Source organism: Ranitomeya imitator, chromosome 1 (assembly GCF_032444005.1).
Source record: "Ranitomeya imitator isolate aRanImi1 chromosome 1, aRanImi1.pri, whole genome shotgun sequence".
In the NCBI taxonomy this organism is placed as follows: Eukaryota; Metazoa; Chordata; class Amphibia; order Anura; family Dendrobatidae; genus Ranitomeya; species Ranitomeya imitator.
This window is the reverse complement of record NC_091282.1, coordinates 917939775-917961931: the sequence shown is the minus strand read 5'-3', so window position 1 is coordinate 917961931 and position 22157 is coordinate 917939775. Positions and strand designations below refer to the sequence as shown.

General features: G+C 41.2%; 1 protein-coding gene across 1 annotated transcript in view; it reads right to left on the bottom strand.

Moving 5' to 3' along the window:
* Window positions 1–626: 626 nt before the first annotated feature.
* LOC138654965 (albumin-like) overlaps window positions 627–22157 on the bottom strand; it is a 170988-nt gene continuing 149457 nt past the window's right edge. The window contains exons 10-16 of the mRNA XM_069743536.1: window positions 18102–18234; window positions 14850–14947; window positions 14330–14468; window positions 11023–11246; window positions 10605–10737; window positions 1266–1320; window positions 627–755 (exon numbers count right to left, since the gene is read on the bottom strand). Coding sequence (XP_069599637.1) covers window positions 1276–1320; window positions 10605–10737; window positions 11023–11246; window positions 14330–14468; window positions 14850–14947; window positions 18102–18234 — 772 coding nt within the window. The 3' untranslated portion in view covers window positions 627–755; window positions 1266–1275. The remainder of the gene's footprint in view (window positions 756–1265; window positions 1321–10604; window positions 10738–11022; window positions 11247–14329; window positions 14469–14849; window positions 14948–18101; window positions 18235–22157) is intronic.

Below are 22157 nucleotides of genomic sequence, written 5' to 3'. Positions count from 1 at the left end.
TAAAAATTAATGTAAAAATGATTCCTGATGAAAATTACATTATAGCCCCGTTGACATGGTATTTAAAGGGAACTGTTTTTTTGCTATGTAATCTGAAACTAACATGCTGTAGGAACACAGACCCTGATTCCAGTGATGTATAAATTCCAAAGCAGTGCTCTACTGATTCAATGCAATCAGTGTCTTATCAGAAGTAGACTATCACTGCAGGACAACTGGCCTTGTGCATCCTAGTCCAGCCACACCCCCTCCACTGATTAGCAGCTCTCTGTCACTATACAATGTACACAGAAAGCTGTGGTGTGGTCGGGGTTATCTACAGCTCAACAACTGAGCTCTGCTATCTGCAGCAGAGAATACTGTGATTCTATCATATATGCTGCAACCAATATACTAAGTAATACATCACTGGAATCGGGGTCTCTGTCCCTACCTCGTGGGGCTGTCAGATTCTTAGCAAAATCAGATTCCCTTTAATATACATGCAGTATATTACAGTTTATTGTGCTCTTTGCACATGAACTTTTTGCTGTTTTCTATAACCTCTAGGTATCTTCTTCATATGCCTTAATTGATCACATAATTAATTTTACAACCCCAACAAAGAAAACAAGAGACTGAACTTTAATTCACAAGATCTTTTATTTCAAGTTGTAAAATAGCTCTGTATACTTTCTTAGTTTGAGTCTTCTGAAACTTGTACTAATGATCGAATATCAAAAGTTCCTGGTCTTGTTCCTCAATGAGACTGCAGACTGTGGAAAGAATAATTAGAATAATTGGCACAAATGCAATTAAGTCAACAAATTCAAGATGTAATCATACAAGGGACACATGGGGCATTGGGCTGCTTGTGAGTTGCTGTAAAATGAAAGAATAATATCTGAAAAATATTTAGAATTGAGAGTACTGAGAATTGAGAGCTAACACGGTACCAAGATATATTTCTTTCCTGTAGAATAATATCTGAGCACCTTAAAAAGTCCAACGTGACTAAAGCTAAAGTTTGTGTTCTTTTTCCTAACTGAATACAGACAACGATGAACAGAGGATGAAGGATATAAAAATAAATAAATAAAAGCGGGTCAACAGATTCACAGATAAAGATAGAAGTTACTGTATATTAATGTTCTATATAAGATTATAATAATGTATCGGTGTTTCGCTATTAATGCCAACTCACGATTTTACCATGGCAAAACCATCTTGTTCTATTAGGATCTACTTTCTGGTATGGTTATTTGTGTAGAATTTCACATATTTACCTCCTTTATACTAGTGCAGGAGCAATTTCTTCACCTGTAGATGAAAATCTGGTCTCTGGAACAAAAAAACCCAAATGTAAATATCAAGAATTTAATCCATCAAAAATACAAGGGACGTTTACAGAATAGACATCCCTTCTTCAAACTCATTTTCTTCAGTCTTCTGGTCTCATTTACTAATACAAATTTGCCAAAACTCTGGTTTAATTTGCATCAAAATTTCAATCATTTGTTTTGGGCACTTTTAGTTACAAATAAACATTGCTTGACGTGGAGGGAGAGGGCTTGAATTAAATGCAACAAAATGAACCACAATTGCACCAAACATTGTCTCAAAATATTGGCGTAAAAAAGCCACTCAATAGATGGCATAAAGTTATACAAAAGTGTCTGAAGATATGCAACAATTATTATTTATATTTAGTATATTTTCCCACTAAACGTACATGTAAATATCAGCCAGGAGTAGTACATTTGGCCAACAACTTGGGTAAATGGTAGTACTATGTTTTCTCACTGACCATACATAATTTTTTCCTTCATGTGATGATTTTCATCTAATTTGGTGGGGATTGACAGAGAAACAACTTAAGCCACTGATCAGACAGGACATATATGGGGAGCACGGTGGCTCAGTGGTTAGCACTGCAGCGTTGGGATCCTGGCTTCAAATCCCAGTAAGGACAATATCTGCAAGGAGTTTTCATGTTCTCCCTGTGTTTGCGTGGGTTTTCTTCAGGTTTTCCGATTTCCTCCCACACTTCAAAGACATCCTGATAGGGAATCTAGATTGTGAGCCCCCTCGGGGACAGTGATGATAATGTCTGTAAAGCGCTGTGGAATGTGATGGAGCTATATAAGAAAGTCTAATAAATGATATGACCTGAGACATACTATGCAGCAAGACTAAAGTCTCTGGTCCGTGCGTTTTGTTTTTTTGCGAATATGTATCAAGCAGTCGAGAAGTTTCATCCTTTGAGCCCTCAAGTTTCTATTCTCCATTGCTAAAGTGCGAGCAGACACGTACCACGTGATTCACGTTCTCTCTATTTTTTTGCACTCTCTAATTCCTAGTCTTGTAGAGTGTCCCTTATCGCAGGCGACGTACAAAGTAGACCCACTTATCCTATGGTATTTATAATAATGTCTGTCCCAATGCACTTATACTGCATCTTTTCTGTTTTACAGAGGAAGAGAATGACATTACATTTGCTCAACATCTTCTCTGATCAGCAGAAAACTCGTTGCAGATTCTCAGACAGCCTGTAGGTCAAAGTGTATTGAGGCGAGCTGAGCTCAAAGCAAAAAAATACAGCAAATACATAGGAGGAAACTGCAGATTACCCTTTAGTTAGTTTAAAAGTCCTAAATCTAGAAACAGAAACATATTAATGGTTTTAAGTACAAAATACATCATAATTTAACCCCTTTCTGACATGGAACGTACTATCCCGTCGAGGTGGGGTGGGCCCCCATGACCACGGACGGGATAGTACGTCCAGCGCGATCGGCGGCGCTCATGGGGGGAGCGCCGCCGATCGCAGCCGGGTGTCAGCTGTTTATCGCAGCTGACATCCGGCACTATGTGCCAGGAGCGGTCACGGACCGCCCCTGGCACATTAACCCCTGGCACACCGCGATCAAAGATGATCGTGATGTGCCGGCGGTATAGGGAAGCTTCCCGCAGGGAGGGGGCTCCCTGCGGGCTTCCCTGAGCCCCCCGCAGCAACGCGATGTGATCACGTTGCTGCGAGGGTCTCACCTCCCTCCCTGCTTCCTCCAGCCCCGGATCCAAGATGGCCGTGGATCCGGGTCCTGCAGGGAGGGAGGTGGCTTCACAGAGCCTGCTCAGAGCAGGCACTGTGAAGGCTGCAGCGCTGCATGTCAGATCAGTGATCTGACAGAGTGCTGTGCACACTGTCAGATCACTGATCTGTGATGTCCCCCCCTGGGACAATGTAAAAAAGTAAAAAAAAATTTTCAAAATGTGTAAAAAAAAATAAAAAAAAATATTCCTAAATAATGAAAAAAAAAAAATATATATTATTCCCCTAAATACATTTCTTTATCTAAATAAAAAAAAAACAATAAAAGTACACATATTTAGTATCGCCGCGTCCGTAACGACCCGACCTATAAAACTGGCCCACTAGTTAACCCCTTCAGTAAACACCGTAGGAAAAAAAAAAAAAAAACGAGGCAAAAAACAACGCTTTATTATCATACCGCCGAACAAAAAGTGGAATAACACGCGATCAAAAAGACAGATATAAATAACCATGATACCGCTGAAAGCGTCATCTTGTCCCGCAAGAAACGAGCCGCCATACAGCATCATCAGCAAAAAAAAAAAAAAGTTATAGTCCTGAGAATAAAGCGATGCAAAAATAATTATTTTTTCTATAAAATAGTTTTTATCGTATAAAAGCGCCAAAACATAAAAAAAGATATAAATGAGGTGTCACTGTAATCGTACTGACCCGAAGAATAAAACTGCTTTATCAATTTTACCAAACGCGGAACGGTATAAACGCCTCCCCCAAAAGAAATTCATGAATAGCTGGTTTTTGGTCATTCTGCCTCGCAAAAATCGGAATAAAAAGCGATCAAAAAATGTAACGTGCCCGAAAATGTTACCAATAAAAACGTCAACTCGTCCCGCAAAAAACAAGACCTCACATGACTCTGTGAACCAAAATATGGAAAAATTATAGCTCTCAAAATGTGTTAACGCAAAAAATATTTTTTTCAATAAAAAGCGTCTTTCAGTGTGTGACGGCTGCCAATCATAAAAATCCGCTAAAAAATCCGCTATAAAAGTAAATCAAACCCCCCTTCATCACCCCCTTAGTTAGGGAAAAATTAAAAAAATGTATTTATTTCCATTTTTCCATTAGGGTTAGGGCTAGGGCTAGGGTTAGGGCTAGGGTTAGGGTTTGGGCTAGGGCTAGGGTTAGGGCTAGGGTAAGGGCTAGGGTTAGGGCTAGGGTTAGGGTTAGGGCTAGGGTTAGGGCTAGGGTTAGGGCTAGGGTTAGGGTTAGGGCTAGGGTTAGGGCTAGGGTTAGGGCTAGGGTTAGGGTTAGGGCTAGGGTTAGGGCTAGGGTTAGGGCTATGGTTAGGGCTAGGGTTAAGGCTACAGTTAGGGTTGGGGCTAAAGTTAGGGTTAGGGCTATGGTTAGGGCTAGGGTTAGGGCTACAGTTTGGGTTGGGGCTAAAGTTAGGGTTGGGGCTAGGGTTAAGGCTGCAGTTAGGGTTGGGGCTAAAGTTACGGTTAGGGTTTAGATTACATTTACAGTTGGGAATAGGGTTGGGATTAGGGTTAGGTGTGTGTCAGGGTTAGAGGTGTGGTTAGGGTTACTGTTGGGATTAGGGTTAGGGGTGTGTTTGGATTAGGGTTTCAGTTATAATTGGGGGGTTTCCACTGTTTAGGCACATCAGGGGCTCTCCAAACGCGACATGGCGTCCGATCTCAATTCCAGCCAATTCTGCGTTGAAAAAGTAAAACCGTGCTCCTTCCCTTCCGAGCTCTCCCGTGTGCCCAAACAGGGGTTTACCCCAACATATGGGGTATCAGCGTACTCAGGACAAATAGGACAACAACTTTTGGGGTCCAATTTCTCCTGTTACCCTTGGGAAAATACAAAACTGGGGGCTAAAAAATAATTTTTGTGGGAAAAAAAAGAGATTTTTTATTTTCACGGCTCTGCGTTATAAACTGTAGTGAAACACTTGGGGGTTCAAAGTTCTCACAACACATCTAGATAAGTTCCATGGGGGTCTAGTTTCCAATATGGGGTCACTTGTGGGGGATTTCTACTGTTTAGGTACATTAGGGGTTCTGCAAACGCAATGTGACGCCTGCAGACCATTCCATCTAAGTCTGCATTCCAAATGGCACTCCTTCCCATCCGAGCCCTCCCATGCGCCCAAACGGTGGTTCCCCCCAACATATGGGTTATCAGCGTACTCAGGACAAATTGGACAACAACTTTTGGGGTCAAATTTCTCCTCTTACCCTCGGGAAAATACAAAACTGGGGGCTAAAAAATAATTTTTGGGGGAAAGATTTTTTTTTTCAATTTTCACGGCTCTGCGTTACAAACTGTAGTGAAACACTTGGGGGTTCAAAGCTCTCACAACACATCTAGATGAGTTCCTTAGGGGGTCTAGTTTCCAAAATGGTGTCACTTGTGGGGGGTTTCTACTGTTTCGGTACATTAGGGGCTCTGCAAATGCAATGTGACACCTGCAGACCATTCCATCTAAGCCTGCATTCCAAATGGAGCTCCTTCCCTTCCGAGCCCTCCCATGCGCCCAAACAGTGGTTCCCCCCCACATATGGGGTATCAGCGCACTCAGAACAAATTGGACAACAAATTTTGGGGTCCAATTTCTCCTGTTACCCTCGGGAAAATACAAAACTGGGGGCTAAAAAATAATTTTTGTGGGAAAAAATTTTTGTTTTATTTTTACGGCTCTCCATTATAAACTTCTGTGAAGCCCTTGGTGGGTCAAAGTGCTCACCACACATGTAGATAAGTTCCTTAGGGGGTCTACTTTCCAAAATGGTGTCACTTGTGGGGGGTTTCTACTGTTTAGGTACATTAGGGGCTCTGCAATCGCAATGTGACACCTGCAGACCATTCCATCTAAGTCTGCATTCAAATGGCACTCCTTCCCTTCCGAACCCTCCCATGCGCCCAAACAGTGGTTCCCCCCACATATGGTGTATCATCGCACTCAGGACAAATTGGGCCACAAATTTTGGGGTCCACTTTCTCCTGTTACCCTAGGGAAAATACAAAACTGGGGGCTAAAAAAAATAATTTTTGTGGGAAAAATTTTTTGTTTTATTTTTACGGCTCTGCATTATAAACTTCTGTGAAGCACTTGGTGGGTCAAAGTGCTCACCACACATCTAGATAAGTTCCTTAGGGGGTCTACTTTCCAAAATGGTGTCACTTGTGGGGGGTTTCAATGTTTAGGCACATCAGTGGCTCTCCAAACGCAACATGGCGTCCCATCTCAATTCCTGTCAATTTTGCATTGAAAAGTCAAACGGCGCTCCTTCCCTTCCGAGCTCTCCCATCCGCCCAAACAGTGGTTTACCCCCACATATGGGGTATCAGCGTACTCAGGACAAATTGTATAACAACTTTTGTGGTCCAATTTCTTCTCTTACCCTTGGGAAAATAAAAAATTGGGGGCGGAAAGTTAATTTTTGTGAAAAAATATGATTTTTTATTTTTACGGTTCTACATTATAAACTTCTGTGAAGCACTTGGTGGGTCGAAGTGCTCACCACACATCTAGATAAGTTCCTTAAGGGGTCTACTTTCCAAAATGGTGTCACTTGTGGGGGGTTTCAATGTTTAGGCACATCAGGGGCTCTCCAAACGCAACATAGCGTCCCATCTCAATTCCTGTCAATTTTGCATTGAAAAGTCAAACGGCGCTCCTTCCCTTCCGAGCTCTCCCATCCGCCCAAACAGTGGTTTACCCCCACATATGGGGTATCATCGTACTCAGGACAAATTGTATAACAACTTTTGTGGTCCAATTTCTTCTCTTACCCTTGGGAAAATAAAAAATTGGGGGCGGAAAGTTAATTTTTGTGAAAAAATATGATTTTTTATTTTTACGGTTCTACATTATAAACTTCTGTGAAGCACTTGGTGGGTCAAAGTGCTCACCACACATCTAGATAAGTTCCTTAAGGGGTCTACTTTCCAAAATGGTGTCACTTGTGGGGGGTTTCAATGTTTAGGCACATCAGGGGCTCTCCAAACGAAACATGGTGTCCCATCTCAATTCCAGTCAAGTTTGCATTGAAAAGTCAAATGGCGCTCCTTCGCTTCCGAGCTCTGCCATGCGCCGAAACAGTGGTTTACCCCCACATGTGGGGTATTGTCGTGCTCAGGACAAATTGTACAAAAATGTTTGGGGTCTATTTTCTCCTGTTACCCTTGGTAAAATTAAACAAATTGGAGCTGAATTAAATTTTTTGTGAAAAAAAGTTAAATGTTCATTTTTATTTAAACATTCAAAAAATTCCTGTGAAGCACCAGAAGGGTTAATAAACTTCTTGAATATGGTTTTGAGCACCTTGAGGGGTGTAGTTTTTAGAATGGTGTCACACTTGGGTATTTTCTATCATATAGACCCCTCAAAATTACTTCAAATGAGATGTGGTCCCTAAAATAAAATGGTGTTGTAGAAATGAGAAATTGCTGGTCAACTTTTAACCCTTATAACTCCCTAACAAAAAAAAATTTTGGTTCCAAAATTGTGCTGATGTAAAGTAGACATGTGGGAGATGTTACTTATTAAGTATTTTGTGTGACATATCTCTGAGATTTAATTGCATAAAAATTCAAAGTTGGAAAATTGCGAAATTTTCAAAATTTTCGCCATATTTCCGTTTTTTTCACAAATAAACGCAGGTAATATCAAAGAAATTTTACCACTGTCATGAAGTACAATATGTCACGAGAAAACAATGTCAGAATCACTGGGATCCGTTGAAGCGTTCCAGAGTTATAACCTCACAAAGGGACAGTGGTCAGAATTGTAAAAATTGGCCCGGTCATTAACGTGCAAACCACCCTTGGGGGTAAAGGGGTTAATGATTTATTTAAGTCCATGATAGTCTTCACTTACATTGCAAGATAATTGTGAACGAGTGTTTTTAAAAAAGCGATTATCTTGCCGTGTAAACAGGCTGCCGATCACCAAATCAAAAGTTCTCATTCCTCGGGTGAAATGATCTTTTGTGCACAGTAAAAGATCACCATTTTCGGTGTTGCGTAGTCCTGTGCAGCCTATGTGCAATAAGCAATCTAGTATGCGGTATCTAGTCAAACCACCGCTGATCGGTAAATGTTTACTCATCCGCGGTCATTCCCTGTAAACAAACCTTAACTCACCTTAACTCACCTTAGATCTAAAATAGCTTCAATAACAGTAAAGTAAAGCAACCTATTTAATAGGTCTGTTCACATGGACTTTCATTTCAAAAACCTGACCTGCACATCCAAACATAGACTCAGTGTGAACAGGTGCTGAACCTAGAGTCGCCAACTCGTATATAGTTAAGTAAATAAGGCAGCACACTGCAGCACTAGAACATACAAACTTGGCAGCAGCTGCCAAGGCAAACAGGATCATGGGGTGCATTAAAAGAGGTCTGGATACACATGATGAGAGCATTATACTGCCTCTGTACAAATCCCTAGTTAGACCGCACATGGAGTACTGTGTCCAGTTTTGGGCAACGGTGCTCAGGAAGGATATAATGGAACTAGAGAGAGTACAAAGGAGGGCAACAAAATTAATAAAGGGGATGGGAGAACTACAATACCCAGATAGATTAGCGAAATTAGGATTATTTAGTCTAGAAAAAAGACGACTGAGGGGCGATCTAATAACCATGTATAAGTATATAAGGGGACAATACAAATATCTCGCTGAGGATCTGTTTATACCAAGGAAGGTGACGGGCACAATTGGGCATTCTTTGCGTCTGGAGGAGAGAAGGTTTTTCCACCAACATAGAAGAGGATTCTTTACTGTTAGGGCAGTGAGAATCTGGAATTGCTTGCCTGAGGAGGTGGTGATGGCGAACTCAGTCGAGGGGTTCAAGAGAGGCCTGGATGTCTTCCTGGAGCAGAACAATATTGTATCATACAATTAGGTTCTGTAGAAGGACATAGATCTGGGGATTTATTATGATGGAATATAGGCTGAACTGGATGGACAAATGTCTTTTTTCGGCCTTACTTTGTTACTATGCTACTATGTTACTATGAAATACGAAATTTGAACTGCATTGCTGCACTAGAAATATGAAAAATGAGAGCGTTTAGCGCATAAAAATGGCCAATTTTATGTGTACCTGGTAGCCCCTTTACGGCATCTCTGTTATACCAGGTCCTACGCTTGCCTTACCTCGCTGAGAATAAACGTCTCCATCTGAATGGGTACATGTGAAACCTCTTCTTAGACTAGAATTCTCTCTCTCTGTGGAGGGGTATTAGACCTGCTGTAATTAAAACACATGTAGGCTAGGAGGCGGAGTGCACGATCAGAAGGCTAGAGAATACATTTCAAAAACCTGACCTGCACATCCAAACATAGACTCAGTGTGAACAGGTGCTGAACCTAGAGTCGCCAACTCGTATATAGTTAAGTAAATAAGGCAGCACATTGCAGCGCTAGAACATACAAACTTGAAATACGAAATTTGAACTGCATTGCTGCACTAGAAATATGAAAAATGAGAGCGTTTAGCGCATAAAAATGACCAATTTTATGTGTACCTGGTAGCCCCTTTACGGCATCTCTCTTATACCAGGTCCTACGCTTGCCTTACCTCGCTGAGAATAAACGTCTCCATCTGAATGGGTACATGTGAAACCTCTTCTTAGACTAGAATTCTCTCTCTCTGTGGAGGGGTATTGGACCTGCTGTAATTAAAACACCTGTAGGCTAGGAGGCGGAGTGCACTAGAAATATGAAAAATGAGAGCGTTTAGCGCATAAAAATGGCCAATTTTATGTGTACCTGGTAGCCCCTTTACGGCATCTCTCTTATACCAGGTCCTACGCTTGCCTTACCTCGCTGAGAATTAACGTCTCCATCTGAATGGGTACATGTGAAACCTCTTCTTAGACTAGAATTCTCTCTCTCTGTGGAGGGGTATTGGACCTGCTGTAATTAAAACACCTGTAGGCTAGGAGGCGGAATGTACCCATTCAGATGGAGACGTTTATTCTCAGCGAGGTAAGGCAAGTGTAGGACCTGGTATAAGAGAGATGCCGTAAAGGGGCTACCAGGTACACATAAAATTGGCCATTTTTATGCGCTAAACGCTCTCATTTTTCATATTTCTAGTGCAGCAATGCAGTTCAAATTTCGTATTTCAAGTTTGTATGTTCTAGCGCTGCAGTGTGCTGCCTTATTTACTTAACTGTTCACATGGACTGACCGGCAGCACTGAATGACCGCTGATCGGTAAAGCTTTTTTAATCGGTGGTCGTTTATTAGCTTGTTTACACAGGCAGACCGTGGTAAACGATGTGCACTGAAATAAGTTTCCATATTTCTTATAAGTGGACGATACATTGACGAGAACAGTGATCTTATGTAAAAGATCACTTCACCCAATGAATGCTTTTATTACAAGGGAGCAGGAGCCTATGCACACTGAAAAATTATAACGAATTATTAAAAACTCTCGTTCACTATAATCTTTGAGTGTAAATGCAGATTCATTCACGCTAGATGTAAAAGCTGTTAAAATAGCTGCAGTCACAGTGAACAATAATACAAGAAACTTACTTCACTGTCAAAGCAGGCTTGGCGATCTTCTGCTTCACAGCATTTCACTCTCATTTCATTGAATTGTCCAATAATCTGATGTCTTTTCTCTTGTGGGGTATCAGGCTTATCTTTCAGGACACGAATCAACAATCTGCAATTTATTTATAAAAGGATCGAACAATAAAGGCAACAACAACAAACTAAAAGAATATCTGTACATTACATGTTTAGCATCGCCCAAGCCTAAACAACCGCTAGGATATTTGGCACCCCGACTCATCTACAATTCAAGATCTTTTTCTATTACAATAGAATTTATGAAATGTAGCATCACTCAAGAATTGGATGTTACTTATCTAGTTAGGTTTTTATCAAAGGGTAAGTTGGGAACATAAGGAATAATAACATTGGCTCCAGATGTAATTAACGAACTTACCCAAGTCTCTTGTGTTTCTGCTCTTCTTCTGTCCCATGACAAATATCAGCACGACCTTTGTAGTGAGTTACATCAATCTCTGGTGCTTTGTAAGATGGGTCAAGACCAAGTTTTGAAAAGCATGGTCTTCTGTCCGAATAAGAGTCAATGCAACAATGATGAACTTGATCGTTTATGAATGTTTGTGATTCTATTTCACATATTTCTCCTAGTATTATCTCCGTCTGGAAATGCAAAAATAAGTATATTTTAACTGATAAAAAACTGTTATCAGTATAGATTATAGCCAAAAATCTAATAAATTATGCCTTCTGTATTCAGTATCAATTGTTATTAGCAAAGCAATGCCAACTTGTAATTAGCCTTAGGGTGCCTTCAAACACAGCATTTCTGATCATTTTGGGGAATTATTTGGCATTTTATTAACAGGGTTTTCTACTATCTAAATGTCACTAATTTATAAGGTGGATTATGTGCACTGTATTCAAAAGGCCGTAACTCTGTCGTTAAATTGCTTGAATGTTACTCAAATTTTTGCACAAATCAATGTGACTTAAAAATGTTTGATTTCTGCCATTTTTTTGCCCGTTCCAACTATTTTTTTGAAAAATGGGCAGAAACTGGGGGCAGGGTCAAGCGTGACTAACAAACTCATCATAATTTAAACAACAAAAGTGGCATAAATTACATAAGAAATGTATGTCGGGCCCTGGCTTGTATAGGTTTCTAAAGGTAGTGTAGGGCAGTTCCCAGATGCGCCAAAGTCAATAAAAGGAGCACACCTGGTATGAATGCGATGCATTTTACTCCAATGTTTCCGTCACTGATTCTGGCATACAAAACACCAGCCTTAAAGAATTGGGGCCAAAGCGTTGTGATAAGTTTTTGGGTTGTGCATGAGACAAGATTTTATCTAATTTGCAAAAAGAGGAAAAAAAAGAACCACTGTAGGATATGCACACCACCAATGTTATGTTAAAAGGGAAAAACTTTATTAACAATTGAAGGTTAAAACATAATTAAACCTTGTGGGTCCCCCCATGCAATAAACATACCACATTGGTACAACGTGACTTCTGGTTCCTGCCATGACACGCTGACACTCACTGGCACACACTGACCACTAATGATTTAAGGTATTTAAAATGTGCATTAACTGCTAGTGCTACTTCTCCTGATGAAGCTGTTCTGTTGACGGCGATACGCGTGGGGTACTAGTCTCCTCCTCCCCCCTTGCTCCACTTCTCCCTTGATCCCCATCTCAGACGGGTTCCAAGTGGCCAGGCATGTTTTTCTCATGCAGGGCCCATGTTGCAGGTTCAGTGAGGTGCGATTTCGGCACCTTCATCTAGTTATTTAGCTTACACCCTAGGGCTTGTCTGTCACCCAACAGTATAGGTATTGCTGTGATAGGCAATTGCTTGGTGTTATTTATTTAATTGAGTGTGTTGCCTGGTCTACTCTATAACATTGTAATACATATATTTAAAGGGATAAGTATTGTGTTTACCACATCCTAGGATTTTGATCATTATTTTCTATTTGATCATGCTGCTGTATTTATTGTCATGTTTGATGCATTAGGGGCATGTATTTTTTAGGGCCCATGAATTGTTACCAATGTGGTATGTTAATTGCATGGGGGGACCCACATGGGTTTAATTATGTTTTAACTAGTGTTGAGTGATACCTTCCGATATTCAAAAGTATCGGTATCGGATTGGATCGGCCGATATCCAAAAAATATTGGATATCGCCGATACCGATACCCGATACCAATGCAAGTCAATGGGACACAAATATGGGAAGCGATCCTGGATGGTTCCCAGGGTCTGAAGGAGAGGAAACTCTCCTTCAGGCCCTGGGATCCATATTTATGTAAAAAATAAAGAATAAAAATAAAAAATATGGATATACTCACCCCTCCGATGGACCCTGGACCTCAGCGGTGCAAGCGTCTGCCTTCGTTCCTAAGAATGCAGTGAGTGAACTGGACCATCGATGACATCGCGGTCACATGAGCGGTCACGTGACCGCGACGTCATCGCAGGTTCTTCACTCACTGCATTCTTAGGAACAGAGGCAGATGCTTGCACCTCCGAAGTTCCGAAGATGACTGGGAACTTATAGGAACTTCCGATTCTGATTTCCGATATCACAAAAATATCGGAACTTGGTATAGGAATTCCGATACAGTGAATATCGGCCGATACCCGATATTTGCAGTATCGGAATGCTCAATAATAGTTTTAACCTACAATTGTAAATTTTTTCCCTTTTAACATAACAGTGGTGGTATGCATATCCTACAGTGGTTCTTTTTTTCTCTTTTTGCATGTTACAGTTTCTCCAGTGATATTGCACCCCGTTGTTTATAATATTTATAATTATTGAGTAGTGCGCCTTGTGCTTGGTTTTTTTCTTGGAAGAATTTATATAATTGGCCCTAGGAAGGACTCTTATGGTCCCTTTAGAAGTGTCAACTGCAGTCATTAAATAATTGCCAACCGACTATGTATTAGCCAATCGGCTCTCAACATAGGCCAACAAACATTCTATATGCACAGAAAGATCATTAAAGCTATCATTCTGTCCCCATGAAGCCACTTGTTATTGGCAGGGTGAATGTGATGCCAATACATATTTTAAGCCTGTTTAAAAATCATTGCACACGATGAACAAACATTTTCTAGTTAATCGGGAGTTTGGTGGAATATTTGGATGGTCCTAGACTAAGGAACGAGTGCTCTTATGAACACTCATTCCCTGATTATTGTTTCGTCAAAATGGGCCATTTCTTCTATATAGCCAGCAGAGTTCTGCATATGAAGGCTGCACTTAGCTGTATGGCATCCATAAGTGGCTGTTGGGCACTGTCGGTATAAACTGATTAACTGCTAAAAGCATAATTTTGGAGTCTGAATGAACCTGACATATTTTTCTGTACGATTTGTATGTTGGTAGACACGTATGGAGCTCTTTGGCAGCCAATATACATATCCAAGTTTCAATTAAAGATTTATTTCTTTATTTGAAAATCAATTTTCGGGATCATTATCCTGCACTGAATATATGTACCCAGTGTCCACGAATGTTGAGGGGACATTCTGTATTATTTCTATAAGATTGTGAAAATTTTGTGCAATGAATTTCATGGACCCTTCACAGTATCTACGCCAATTCAAGTGGTAAGGTATAAAAGCTTTTTTTCTATTATTATTTTCTAATGTGACCTGATCCATGAAATTAAAAGAATCAGTACCTAGGACCACACCTAGGACTATAGGACAGAACACATGAAACATACCTTGTCTTCTAAACAAGACAGTCTTTGGTTCTCAGGAAGTGCACAACAGTTGCCAGGAACTTTCGACATTTTACCAGTGGATCTAAGAAGAATTTCATCTGACATCTGTGGCATTGTTGGTACGATTATTCCTAGCAATCTGACAAGCACAAAAATATCTCCTACATTAGGAAACTTTCTTATCAAATTACTTAAAACTAGGATTCATGTTTTAGACAGTATTTGTACAATCATAAAGCAATCACTTACAATCACTTTGATTGACTCTAAGGTCAAATCAATAAACTCAGTTTAATGTTCCATGCAATAGACACTTGGGCTTTAATCACAGTAATTAAACATTCATCATATAGAATTATTCATATATTCCACAGAATACAAGTGCATCTCTAAATATCAACCAGGTCAAAATAATACCTATAATCACTATGTATTCTATTAACAGAACAAGTTTTTGTATCTTTTTTGTCTGACCCCAACAATAGTTAAGTTAGTCACAGAATTACTGATGGAAACTTACTCAGCATGAAAAACATGAGGTTCAAGATTTGCAAAAGCGTCACAATTTTGCTTTGCTAGAGCTTGGATTTCTTTGATTCTGGCTTCAAACAGTTGAGGCTGTGAAGAAACCAAAAGTAGATTATTTCTATAACCTGTTTTTTACTTTGGCAGGTGATTGTCTAGGTAAGGCCGGTTTCACATTTGCGGTTGCGTCCGCAGCGTTTCTTCCGCAAATATCCGCATGCGCTGTGCATTCCTATCTTTAACATTAGGGACACATGCGTTTGTGATCGTTTGCGTTTTACCGCATTTGACGCCGCATGCGTCGTTACGTCGTCTGCGGCTTGTCGCGGAAATACAACATGTAGTAATTTTTAGAGGCGTCAACTTGCCGCCTGGAAACGTATGTGGTCGATTGCGCAAGGAATGCGCCAAAAAAACGCATTGCTGTCTATATGAATGCATGCATTTACAAGCACATTCGTTTGCTTGCGTTCGTGAACGCATGCGTTCCACAAGAGAAAAACATGTCTAGACACTGATAAGCCACCCCCCACATACAAGGTGATAAAGGGAGGGAGTGGACATTTGCAGGTCACTACTCAGCAGACACAGAAGCAGATGAGATGCAGGCTACATCCTTGGAGGAAAACAGGACACTGAACAATGTGAGTATATCCTATCCAATGCCTTTATTTTCTATTTTCTGTCTCTACATGTCCTAATTTCTGCCATTTCTTTCTTTCTTTCTGCATGCATCAGAATGTCTTCTTCTTCTGATGAAGAGCAACGTCCTGGGCCTTCTGAAGTAGAACATGTCAGTGAGGTGAGTACTTGCCTCCTCAAATTGGTAAGTATTCACTGTCACATCTACGCATATGACAATTTTGGTTTTTCATTTTTTTAGAGCTCTTCTTCTACTGCGGCTGAGACTGGGCAGGAGCAGCGGAGTCACGGTCGGGTGGCAAGGCGGCAGCATGTATGTATACAAGGCTGACTGTTTACTGTAACCTCACTTTACTATTCTTGAATCTTCCTTTCTTTACTTTCCTCTTTTTTAACCAAATTGAGCAGGGCATGTCGGAACACCTTACTCCTGATCTCCATATCCACCTGTGCCTTCACTGTCACGATTATCCTCAATGCCAACCTCTGCTGCATACCACTGCACGGCCACCTCTATTTCTAGCAGTGCTGGACACCAGTACAGCACCACCACCATGCCGAGTGCTGTTGGGCAGCCCACCGCCACCACCATGACAACCGCTGCTCCTGCTTGGACCTCCTCCACGATGCAGCAGGACCCTGGCATGGCCTTCCGTACCGCCACCACCACGATGCAGCAGGACCCTGGCATGGCCTTTCGTACCGCCACCACCATGATGCAGCAGGACCCTGGCATGGCCTTCTGTACCACCAACAGCATGATGCAGCAGGACCCTGGCATGGCCTTCCGCTCTACAAGCGCTATAGGACTCTGGCATGGCTGCACGTTCTACGAGCACTATGGACTCTGGCATGGCTGCACGCTCTACGAGCAATAAGAGGACATTTACACAACATTGTCCTGCCATGACACACGTCCAATATCAGAATCAAAAAAGGCAGCAAATTGGTCCCGGATGTGACCAACTTCAGCAGTTGACCGCAGCGGGTGATGCTGGTAATCGGGCAGTGGGTGTGCAACTGGTTCATCCAGTTCAATGTTGGGTTGCTCCTTTGCCATTATATAATTGTGCAGAATCACACAGGCTTTGACCACCTCGTCGACTGTCTCCATTTTTAGATTAATAGCTGATGCAAGAATGCGCCATTTTGAGACTAGAATGCCAAAGGTACACTCTACTGTTCTTCGGGCCCTAGTCAGTCTGTAGTTAAAGATCCTTCTAGTGTGGTTCAAGTCCCGACTGGAATATGGCTTCAGTAGGTTTTCAAACATCTGAAAGGCCTCATCCCCAACCATAACAAATGGCATCGGTGGACCTTGAGTGTTGGGGAGCGGTTGTGGCCGTGGAAAATTAAAATTTTGCCATACACACGGCTGCCCATATCAGAGTTCTTAAAAGTCTGGGAATCGTTGCCACGGCCAAAAGCTCCAATGTCCATGGCAATGAAGCGACAGTCTGCATCGGCTATTGCCATGAGCACAACAGAAAAATATTTTTGTAATTGAAGTACTCCGATCCTGTTCTGGCTGGTTTGATAATGCGAATGTGCTTTCCATCCACCGCTCCCAAACAGTTGGGGAAATCACACACATTCCAGAATTTTTCCGCAATTTCAAGCCACATTTCCGCGGTGAGTAGGGGTATAAACTCGTCCCGGAGTACATTCCACAAAGCCCGGCAGGTGTCCGCAACTATTCCAGACAGGGTGGATATTCCGAGCTGGTATTGGAAGTGGAGGAATGATAAACTCTCTCCGGTTGCCAGAAATCTGTAAGAAAAACAAACCAAAAAAAAATTACAATCTATTCTATTTATGGTGTGGTTACGCTAAAGACAGAAAGGAAAATACCCAAAAAATACATGTCAGAACACCAAAAATTTGGACTGTCATTGGTTTAGGTTTGGAACGTACCTTAATGTAACCAGCAGACGTTCCTAGGGTGGAATCGCTCTACGGAGCTGCGTGTCCTGTCTCCGTATGGCTCCTTGGACACGAGCAAGCAAATCCCGTAACGAGTCTTGCGACATCCTTGTATATTCATGGAATTTCTCTGGGTTGGCATTAAGCTCGCCATACAGCGTGTGATAGGCTCCACGGCCCTCACGTAGTTCGATAATGGGGTGTCTCCAAAAACGCCTATGATGTCTCCTTCTCCATCTTTCGTGATTTCTGTCTTGCTCCCAAGCAAATGCACAGGCAAGAAACAGCTTGATTGTTAAATCCAGGTTGAAATAAAAGCTCTCCATGCGAAGATCCATTCTGACACAGCATACAGGAGCAAAATCTGAAGATTTCAGCTGTTCAAGGGTCTATATATTGAGATCCCATAATACACGCCCTCTGTAGTCCCATTGGTGGTTTCTGGTTATCTCGATTTTTCTCCTGTAAAATTTGTCACCATGCGCACCAAAAACGCAAACGCAGAAAAAAACGCATAGAAAAGCATGCAAACGCAGCGTTTTTTTAACCACATGCGTTTCCGCATGTGTCTAAAAACGCCACGTTTGTACGCGTTTCCAAGCTTTTTTCCTGCACTTGCGGATGCGGATTAAACGCTGCGGATTCGAACGCCAATGTGAAACTAGCCTAAAAGACATCTTACCGCAGCCTTATAACAATCCGCAGGATGTTCCTCTGCACAGCACTTCTTGAGCAGGTCTTCATAGCCTTTAGCAACTCCTATACAGAATAGGTCGGATAATTCTGGATGCCTTCTTGCAAATTCAAAAAGGAACCTACAAGAGAGCATAAATATTAAAACAATATTAGATGATGTAAACTACATTATCATGAGAATTATGGACATATATGTCACAGTAAAATTTCCTTCAAGTAGATTTAAAATAAAAAAATTATTGGAATATATTTATAAATATGACAACTGAATACAGAGTGATGTATTTCTAGTGTTTATTTCTGTTAACGTTGATAATTATTGCTTACAGCCAATGAAAAGACAAAAGTTATTATCTCAGTAAATTAGAATGCATTATAACACCAGCTTGAAAAATGATTTTGCATCAATTACTGCATCAATGCGGCGTGGCATGGAGGTAATCAGCCTGTGGCACTAGTGAGGAGTTATGGAAGCCCAGGTTGCTTTGATACAGCCTTCAGCTCGTCATCATTGTTGGGTCTGGTGTCTCTCATCTTCCTTTTGACAATACCCCATAGATTCTCTATGGGGTTAAGGTCATGCGACTTTGCTGGCCAGTCAAGCACAGTGATGCTGTTGCTTTTAAACCAGGTATTGGTACTTTTGGCAGTGTGGACAGGTGCCAAGTCCTGATGGAGAATTAAATTTCCATCTCCAAAAAGCTTGTCGGCAGAGAGAGGCATGAAGTGTTCTAAAATGTCCTGGTAGACGGCTGCGCTGACTTTGGTTTTGATAAAACACAGTAGACCTACACAAGCAGATGACATGGCTCCCCAAACCACCACTGATTGTGGAAACTTCACACTAGACCTCAAGCAGCTTGGATTGTGTGCCTCTCCACTCTTCCTCCAGACTCTGGGACCTTGATTTCCAAATGAAATGTAAAATTTACTTTCATCTGAAAGCAACACCTTGGACCACTGAGCAACAGTCCAGTTCTTTTTTCTCTTTTGCAATAGACGCTTCTGGCGTTGTCTATTGGTCATGATTGGCTTGACACAAGAAATGTGACACTTGTAGCCCATGTCCTGGATACGTCTGTGTGTAGTGGCTCTTGACGCAATGATTCCAGCAGCAGTCCACTCCTTGTAAATCTCCCCCAAATTTTTGAATGGACTTTTGGGTTTTCATTGACTGTAAGTCATAATCATCAACATTATCAGAAATAAACACTTGAAATAGATCACTCTGCTTGTAGTGACTCTATCTAATATATAAAGCTGAATGTGTGTATGTGTGTATGTACAGTATGTATGTGTGTATATCCGGGATTGGCATCTGCACCGTCGCAGCTACAGCCACAAAATTTTGCACAGTCACACGTCTGGACCCCAAGAGCGTCATAGGCTATGTTGTGAGGCGAAATTTTAACCCCGCGCATTCCAATTCACCAAACAATTTTGCCCCTATCTACATAATGGGGAAAAAGTGAAAGGAAAAGTGTTGGAGGCAAATTGACAGCTGCCAGATGTGAACAAAGGGGACTTAAAGAGTGAGAGCGATGGCGCCAAAGAGTATATACCATACAGTTGCTAAGGTGGGGTCCCGACATGGGATACTCACCACAAACGGGGATATGAACACACACACAAAAGGCGCCACAAACTACCACGTGCTTGAACACATATACCACCCTCAGCACACATTTAACCACACATACACCAACCTAGCCACATAAAAGTCGAAACACAAAAGTCGCCGCTCAAAACTTGCCACGCACAAAACTCGCCACATGCAAAACTAGGCTCACGCAAAACTCGCCACACGTGCAAAACTCTCCTCATGGAAAACTCGCCACACGCAAAACTTGCACACGCGGAAAAATTGCCACATGCACAAAAGTTGCAACACATGCAAAAGTTGCCTCACACAAAACTTGCCCATACTCAAAAGGCACCACACATAAAACTCGCCACGCGCAAAACTTTCTGCACACAACTTGCTACACTAACCTGTCACATGCAACTCGACACACACAAAGTTGCTACACGCATGTCGCCACACAAAACTCATCTCACAAAAGTCGCTACATGCATGTCGCCACATGTAACTCAACACACACAACTTGAAACATGAAACTCGCCCTAAAACACACACAAGTCTGGTGTTATCCTTCAAAAATAAAAATCTGATTAATAAGAAGACAAACTACAAGAGCAACAAATGTACCATATAGGAAATACGGCAGTTGTCAGTCACATGACCTGTCTATTATGTGTATGTGTGAACTAATATATACTACCAGGGGGGAGGGCTTCCTGTTGGCTGGGGATATATCAGGCTGCCAATTTAGCTTACAAATACTGAGGTAAAAATACTGACCAAATAACGTGTGAACGCGGTCTAATACAGGAGGAGATGACACACAGATATATACTATATACAGGAGGAGATGACACACAGGTATATACTATATACAGGAGAGATGATACACAGGTATATACTATATACAGGAGGAGATGACAAACAGGTATATACTATATACAGGAGCAGATGACACACAGGTATATACTATATACAGGAGCAGATGAGACAGGTATATACTATAAATATAGAAAAACTGACCGAACAGCAATCTAATCTGAACTGGTGCATAACCAAAAAAGTCATATAGCAAATAGATTAATGGCTGCACTCAAAATGAATCTGTGCTAGAGCAAGGAAATGTGTGATACATGAAATGGGAATAGCATAATGGCTTGTGAAATATATGAAAAAACACATGAGATTCTTAGCACAAGATTTGGCCAAATTCAGATTAGATTGCTGTTCGGTCAGTTTTTCTATATTTATTATGTACTATTTTTTCTGACTTGAACGCCCCGCCCTTCACCATGCTGTGATTTTAACTACATCCTAACACAGTTGGTTCTGAGCTTCCTATATAAGCAGGCTTTACCACGTTATTAGCCATAGGTAAGTGTTCACACTAGGCAGTCAGCTCAGGTACCCATCCGTTCTGAGATTACCTTGACGATTGGTGGATGGGCTCACAACTTTTGGCCAAATCTTGTGCTAAGAATCTCATGTGTTTTTTCATATATTTCACAAGCCATTATGCTATTCCCATTTCATGTATGACACATTTCCTTGCTCTAGCACAGATTCATTTTGAGTGCAGCCATTAATCTATTAGGTATATACTATATACAGGAGGAGATGGCTTACAGGTATATACTATATACAGGAGGAGATGACATACAGGTATATACTATATACAGGAGGAGATGACACACAGGTATATACTATATACAGGAGGAGATGACACACAGGTATATACTATATACAGGAGGAGATGACACACACATATATACTATATACAGGGGAGATGACAGACAGGTATATACTATATACAGGAGGATATTACATACAGGTATATACTATATACAGGAGGACATGACACACAGGTATATACTATATACAGGAGGAGATGACATACAGGTATATACTATATACAGGAGGAGATGACAACCTGGTATATACTATATACAGGGGAGATGACATACAGGTACATACTATATACAGGGGCGATGACACACAGGTATATACTATATACAGTGGAGATGACACAGGTATATACTATATACAGGAGGAGATGACATACAGGTATATACTATATACTGGAGGCGATTGGTGGAGCAGCTTAATATACTTTTTTTGCAAAAAAACGTATTAACTAAATACCCTGTTTTTTTTTTCATTTTTTGACTAGCACTTGCTTATTTACTGTGACTAGGGTTGAGCGACTTTTACTTTTATAGGATCGGGTCGGGTTTCACAAAACCCGACTTTTTCAAAAGTCGGGTCGAGTGAAATCGTCCGATCCTATAAAAAAGTCGGGGTCGGGGTCGGCCGAAACTCGAAACCCAATGCAGTGCATTGGGTTTCCAATGGTTCCCAGGGTCTGAAGGAGAGGAAACTCTCCTTCAGGCTCTGCGATCCATATTTAAGTGTAAAATAAAGAATTAAAATAAAAAATATCACTATACTTACCCTCGGACG